The sequence below is a fragment of the Grammomys surdaster genome, unplaced genomic scaffold (genome assembly GCF_004785775.1).
Source record: "Grammomys surdaster isolate TR1022 unplaced genomic scaffold, NIH_TR_1.0 262, whole genome shotgun sequence".
NCBI classification, from domain to species: Eukaryota; Metazoa; Chordata; class Mammalia; order Rodentia; family Muridae; genus Grammomys; species Grammomys surdaster.
This window is the reverse complement of record NW_021604703.1, coordinates 887,996-895,515: the sequence shown is the minus strand read 5'-3', so window position 1 is coordinate 895,515 and position 7,520 is coordinate 887,996. Positions and strand designations below refer to the sequence as shown.

Here is a 7,520-nt window from a genome sequence, read left to right as displayed (position 1 = left end):
CTCTCTCCACTGCTACCTCTTATAACTTACCTTTCCTCTCTCTTCTCATGAGATTGGGCATATCCTATTCTGTCAAGCCTTTCTCTGATTTGTCACTTTGTATGCCACTCAATTAGACACCAACTTCAAACATGGCTGCTTCCTTCTACAAACTAACTTTGCCTTCATTGTTTGGGATTAAAGGTGTGTTCTAAGGCTGAGCCACACCAGAACTAGAAACAGGCGTTTCCAGTAAACAGCACAATCTAGGGGTTCACAGTGTGATCAAATATCCTGTAACAAATCCTCTTTCTGGTAGGCAATATTTCATTCCTGGTCAGTCAGTGAGCTCCCACTCAGTTTAGATACCCTTAATGAAATTGGACAAGCAAATTTGGATGATCTCAAGTGTACAGGTGAACATGAGCTTTGAGATGAGGGAGATCTGAGTTCAAATTCTAGCTTGGCTACTTACTAGATATGTATCTTTAGGTAAATACTCTAAAGTTCCTGATCCTCCGCTTCTGCACTTCTTACTTGGAGTGATCTTGCCTACTGGGTTCTTGGGTCTAACTGAGATAACAGAAGCAGAATGCTCTATACACTGCTTGGCACACAGCAGCATCTCAAGGGTTTTCATGAACAATCTGCTGCTCTTGCTGTTAACATGAGCCCAGGCTGGCTCTGCAAATGCACCCCAAGAGGCTGGGGAGGACATATGCATGGGGGAACTTTGTTTGATATGATCTAGGGCAGCAGTTCTCAACCTGTTCGTCAAGACCCCTTTGAGGGGTCGAACGATCTTTGTACGGGGCCACCTAAGATCATGAGAAAACACAGATATTTATTTCATGGTTTATAACAGTAGCAAAGTTATAGTTATAAAGTAGTAACAAAAATAATTTTATGGTTGGGGTCACCCCAACATAAGGAACTGTATTAAAGGGTTGCAGCGTTAAGAAAACTGAGAACCATTGCTCTTAGGGGAGAGGAAAGTTCAGGGAGAGGAAACTGGCTATGCACAGAAACCACCTGGGTTTTTGGAACACTATTGTTTTTCTGTGTGACTTTCCATAAGTGACCTTGAACTCACAGGGATCCCCCAGCCTCTGCTTCCCAAGTGCTGGGACTTAAAGGCATGTGTCACCTTGTCAGTTAATTTCTACAAGTTTTTCTCTAGGTAGGAGATTTTAGATTTCTTTCTGAGTCATATGAAAAGTAAATTAAGCAAATACAGATAATTAGGAAGATAATGACAGAAATATCATAGTATTCTGAAGTGTGTGGGATGGAAGGGGGCTGCCTCTCCCCTGCTTGATAGCCAGGGCCTGAGTTCTCTAGGTCATCCCAAGGGAAGCGCATAGATGTGTTCTTTATTCTGCTTTGAACACTGACATTTCTGTGGGCTCCTTCTGTGGGTTGTCCCCAGAGTCATCCTCTCCTGTTTTCCACTTAGAGCTTGGTGTGCTATGGTTGTGTTTCCACTTTTCATTCATCCATTTATGTATGTATGTATGTATGTATGTATGTATGTATGTATGGTATGTATGTAATGTATGTATGTGTGTGATTATGTCCTTTCTTACAGAGTTGGCTCATTTCTATAAGCAGGTGGTCAAGCTTCTAGTCTGTTTAATTAAGAATTAATCAATCAATTAAAAATAATAAAAAATAATCAATTGATTGACATGCACATACAGAGGCTGTGGATTAACCTCAGTGGTTGTTCTTTAGGTGCACTCTACCTTTTTTTTTTTTTTTTAATTTAAATGGCCCAGAACTCACTGACTAGGGTCTGCTGACTGCCAGTGAGTTCCAGGGATCTGCCTGTCTCCACTTCCTCTGCACTGAGATTACAAGTGTGTGCTCACATGCCCAGCTTTTAAAGTGGGTTCCGGGGACTGATTTCTGGCCCTCATGCTGTGTGGCAAACTCTTTTACCCACTGAGCCAGATTCTCCCCAGCTCAGTAGTCTTTTGCATCTACACCCACACATTCTTGACCCTGTCAAGACAAGCTTATTTGCAAAAGAACAGATTTTGGTCTCCTGCCCTATGAGGAGCTCAGTGACATTACAAGTCTACAAGGGGAGGGACAGATCCAGTGTTTGTAAATGTTGAGGACCAAGCAACATCTGGACTGGATAAACCGTGCATCTGCTTTGGCTTGTTTATTTAACAGAATGGGTTTCTGCAGCTGTATTGCTGTGTGGGCTGTTGAGGTTTGATCATTTCAGGAAACAAGACAGAAGGACATCAGCTGGCCATAAATGTCCAGTACGGTCTGGGGAGGGTCAAGCAAACAGACAGGTACAGCCCTAAGTGTGACAGTGGGAACTGTACCAGAGTAGAGACCTGAGATGCCAACGAGGGGTTCCTTGAGGTGTTCAGCTGTCTTCGAAGTTGCTATGTAGCCAAGGACGACCTTAAACTTCTGATCCTTCTGCTGTCATCTCCTGAGAGCTGGGGTTAGAGGCATGAACTAGCACACGATTTATGTGGTCTCGAGGATCAAATCCATGCATGCTAGGTAGACACTGTACCAATTACACCATCTCCCCCTAGTTCCACAGACGAAGTTTTCTGCTCGCACAGACAGCCAGAGTATAATTGAAAAAAAAAAACCAGACAGGATTTTCTACTGTCATTTCTGGTCATGAATTTTCCAAATTGGTATCTATACACTGCATTTTGTCAGAATGTTTGATTTTGCAAATTGCTGTTTAGACTGCTGACTTGAGTTTTATAAAAAAATTGAGTGTGTTTTGGTTTGGGATTAGAGCAGAATTTCCAACAATTTCTAAAAAGGTCTTAAACACACATCTGCCATTTTTGACTATATTGATAGATTTTGGCATTGATGATTCTGAATTAAAATATTGACCAACTCTGGCAAATGCTGACAATGTCCTGTATCCTATGCTGTCAAGTATCTGGTCAGGATTAAGTTCTTAGGGCTAGGGAAGAGTTCTTTGCAAAGATTAGAACCTAAATCAGAATCCTCAGCATTTACATAAAAAACAGAGCATGAAAGGCTGGTGTGGTTGTGTATACCCTGAATCCTAGCACTCAAAGGCAGAAGTGGGGCAGATCTTTGTGAGTTCAAGGTCACTGTGGCCTGAACTACATAGGAAGGTCAAGCATAAGAAGTTCCAGGCCAGCCAGAGATGCACAGAAAGACCCCCTACTCCCTTTTAAAGCAAAGCAAGGCTATGAGCATTTGCACCCTTAGCATAGATGGGCAGAGACATGAAGATGCTAGGAGCCTCCTGAAATGGCAAGCTAGAGACCCTATCTCAAGGCAACATATCAGAGAGAGATGAGAGAAATGAAGGGAGAGATACCCAATGTTCTCCTCTGGTCTCATGATGATACCCACTCATACAGGCACAGGCACACACAGGCACACAGGCATATAGGGACACACACACACACACATGTATGTGTGTATATATTCAGGTAGATATATATATGCGTGTGTGTATAATGTATGCGTATTCAGGTAGATGTACATATATGTGTATGTGTGTGTGTGTGTGTGTGTGTGTGTGAGAGAGAGAGAGAGAGAGAGAGAGAGAGAGAGAGAGAGAGAGACAGAGAGAGAGAGAGAAAGAGAGATTGAGTTGGGAGTGTGTATACATGGATGTATGGAGGCCAGGAATCTACCTTGATGCTGTTCCATAGGAACCATCTACCTTGTTCTTGAGACAAAGTCTCTCACAGGAAATCGTGGCTCTGCATTAGACTAGTCTGACTGGCAGGCCATACCCAGGGATCTGCATGTCTCCACTCTTTCCCTTGCCAGTCCTGGGATTAGAAGCTTGTGTCACCATAACATCATTTAAAAAAAAAAAACCCAACTTGGATTCTGGGATTAAAGTCAGGTCTTCAGGCTTGAGAGACGACTTCAGTGACTGATCCATCCACCTCCTCAGCCTTATCATTTAATTTTGAAAACTTTTTTTGACTTTGTTATTTTGTATGAGCCAAGGTCTGTATGCCTAGAACTATGTATGTAGGCCAGGCTGGTCTCAAACTCAAGGAAATCCTCCTGCCTCTGCCTCCTGAGCCTGGGATTAAAGGCATGCACCACCACATACAGTCCCCATTGTGGTATCTTCTTACACACAGATATAATAGACTTTAATCATAATTCACCCCATTGCAATCTATAATTTTGTTCTTGTGATTCTGAAGGTTTGTACTGTGCTTACCTCGTTAGCAGCTAAACCCTCTTCAGATGTTAAACCTTTATCCCAAACATTGGCTTGGACAGAAACTAAAATACCCAATTCTGTGCCTTCTTGGGGCATATCCAATGTAGAAGAGAAACATTCCTAGGGCAGAGACACCTACTGAGGAAACAGCAGCTGCTGTAATGTACTCACCATAGTTGTCTCAGCGATGGAGCCGAAACTGTTGATGAAGATGTTGCAACTCACATTCACAGGAGGACCTGCCGATAAGAGAGAGAGTCTCCACTGAGTCTCAGGCTGTAGAAAAACTAACTTCAAGGATAGACCTCCCTAGAGGGCTAAGGAGTCCCCTGCTTGTTATCTACCCTATCCCTAAGTGCCTGGGGTCCCCAGCTTGCATTTAGCATCTCTGCCAGACTAGTCTCCCCAGCTCCCAGGTAAGGACCAGGTATACTTCACAGGAGACTGAGCCAAGCTGTACCTTCATTAACACGGGGTGATTCATCATCCTGCCATCTGGCTGAAATCTCTTCCCCAAGCCCCACCGGTGCCTTCTAATTTGTGTCTGAGATATATTTATGGCTACAACATTTGGAGGCCATCTCGGGAATTGCAAGGAACAGCAAGTTCTTTGCCTTGAACTTATGAACTGAGAATGAAGGGGTGATGATGGGAATTACCAGGTGAGGGATCTGGGGGGAGCCTGGCGGACAGTCTGCAAACCTTTGTCAAATACTTTGTGGACACTTTTTCCCCCCCAGCCCTGATATGTCCAGGAAAGAAGGGAAGGAATATCACTACTTTAGTATTTTTTCCTGAGGGGGACTCTGCCTGGCTGAAGCTGGGACCCTTCATCTCACACTGTGAATGGTAGTAGTTACCATGGCAGCTGCTTCAATGAGACTTTGACTGGTGTGATCTCACCATATCCTCCCACAGCTCTGTGAGAAGGCTGATTTTACATAGTAGGAAACTGAGGGCCAGGATGCCAAATTATTCATCTATGGCCTTGCTGCTAGAGAGTGGTGGGGCCAATGTTCTGGTTCTGACCAGACTGACTCTTAATGGCTATACCATAGGAAACAGGCTGAAAAGGAGGAGGAAGCAGAGTTATGCAGTCAGGGGCAGAATCCAGAGCCATTGTTGTTCAGTGTGTGTTCATGAACGTGTGTGTGCATGTGTGTGTGTGTGTGTACACATTCATATATGCTTGGTTATTATTTAGGTACCAACCACCTCCCAGTTTTGAGACAGGGTTCCTCACTGTATTAGTTGCTTTTCTGTTGCTTTTATAAAACACCATGATCAAAAGCAACGTTTGTATGAAAGAGCTTATTTAGGCTTATGATTCCAGATGGTTAGGAGTTCATCATGGCAGAGGGACATGTCATCAAAGGGTAAACATGGTGACAGGAGCAGGAAGCCAAGACCAGCAGAGCTGGACCTCCTACAAATCCCAAACAGTAACACCAAGTGTGCCGAAGCCTACGGGGGAACATTTCTACTCAAACTACCACAGTAGGCTTGACTAGCTGGCCAGAAAGCTCCAAGGATCATCTGTTTCCACCTTGTAGCAAGAGAATTATATGAGTGGGTTTTACCTGTGTGCTGGGAATTGAACTCAGGTCCTTATGCTTGCAAGGCAAGTACTGTACCAACTGAGCTATCTGCCCAGCTTTCTCCACCCCTTTTATGAAATCCCTCATATCCTGTAGCCCAGGCTAATATGAAACTCATTATATCAGTTCTCTGCCTCAGCCTTCTGATGGCTGGGATTTCCAGGAGTATGCCATCATGCTTGGCAGAATCTAGAAAATTAAACCTGGGGTTTCCATATAAGCAAGCATGACACAGCTGGAGAGGAGGGCAAGAAAGGCCAAAGGAGCAGAGCTCAGCTGAAAAAAGGTCTGAAGACTAAGTCAGGAAGACCTCAGAAAGGAGCTGACCTTGATCTGACCTTGAAGGTGCTTAGGACTTGGATGGGTCATAGACCTTCAATTGAAGGGTTTTAATCTGCAACTGCCTTCAGAGTCCATCTCTTGTTGATCCTAGGAGTTGCTAAGACAGGAAGAGCATGGTTGTCCCCACTTCTCAAGGGAGCACAATTTGTTTTAGTTATTCATCTGGGCTCAGAAGGCAGTACAGCTAGGACTGGAACCAATGCTTTCTGATTGTGAAAAGAAGAAAGCAGATAACTTTATGTGCTCTGGTACCTAATCCATCATGTTCATCCTCAGAAAGTAGTCCACAGCTTGTATATAAGCTTATCTAAGATTTCCTTTCTCTTAGAAGGCTTGATGGATAGGAGAAATCCAGGTTTCCCCTCAAGGCAGTGAGTGTCAGCCTTTGGGATACATGGTCAACTTCAGCCTCAAGTGCTGATGGGGCTGAGGGTAGCCTCTTCTATTTTCTGAAACCTGATTCCCCCCAGCAGTTTGGAGGGAAGGCTGGAAATTATTATTATTTCCTCCTCCTCCTTTTCCTCCTCCTCGTCCTCCTTGTCCTCCTCCTCCTCTTCCTCCTCCTCCTCCTCTTCTTCTTCCTCCTCCTTATTTTTTTGAAGCAAATTTATTCAAAGCTGGTCTAGAGGAATGTTAAGGAAATCTCAAATATCTACCTTCAAGGACCCATGGAGGGTCAAGAGCTTTTATGGACACATTGGGACACAGTAACACAGTGGGTGGGAAATCCCAGAGAAGGGTGAGGTATTTCTCATTACAGGGCCTCATCCTTTTCCCTCTGACTTCTCTTCCTCCTTTTCCTTGTTACTCACTGATGAGGATGAAATTTAGGACCTGGCCCATGCTAGGCAAGAACTCCACCACTGAGCTGCTCCTCCCTTTCTTGAAAACAAGTATACCTCTGGCCTCCTGGGACATCTGCATTTCCTTCTCCAATGAACTAATTCATAAGATGAAGAAAAGAGAGAGAGGCTTCCAGAGAGTATTATGAGTGAAGGATGGGCATTTAGAGAATAAGAGAAGGGTGGTAAAGTAAAGAGACAGTCAGGGGACAGCCTGAGTGGAGTCAGAAATTGGTGAGGGAAGCCAGACAGCCTGTCTTAGCTCTGATGGTTTGCCATCGTCTCAGGAAAGCTAGCCTAGAGCTTAGTTAAGGGCTAGTGAAGCTGGGTCTTTGCTTTCCTGACTTGCGCATGGCTGAAGCCATCTAAAAATTTCAGTCTCAGAGCACATGAGGTGTGGTGGCTCATGCTTATAATCTTAATACCCAAGAAGCTGACACAGGAAGGCCAGAAGTCTGAGGTCAATATGGGCTCCAGGGTGAGACTGCTGTCTCATACCAAACCAAACCAAACCAAACCAAACCAAACCAAACCAAACCAAAC

At 44.2% G+C, this 7,520-nt stretch overlaps 1 protein-coding gene across 3 annotated transcripts in view; it reads right to left on the bottom strand.

Moving 5' to 3' along the window:
• The window catches only part of Glra1 (glycine receptor alpha 1), an 86,729-nt gene that overhangs the window by 42,054 nt on the left and 37,155 nt on the right, over positions 1 to 7,520 (bottom strand). For all 3 annotated transcript variants that reach the window (XM_028775936.1, XM_028775935.1, XM_028775937.1), the window contains one exon: positions 4,367 to 4,434. In XM_028775936.1, the coding sequence (XP_028631769.1) occupies positions 4,367 to 4,434 (68 nt within the window). The remainder of the gene's footprint in view (positions 1 to 4,366; positions 4,435 to 7,520) is intronic.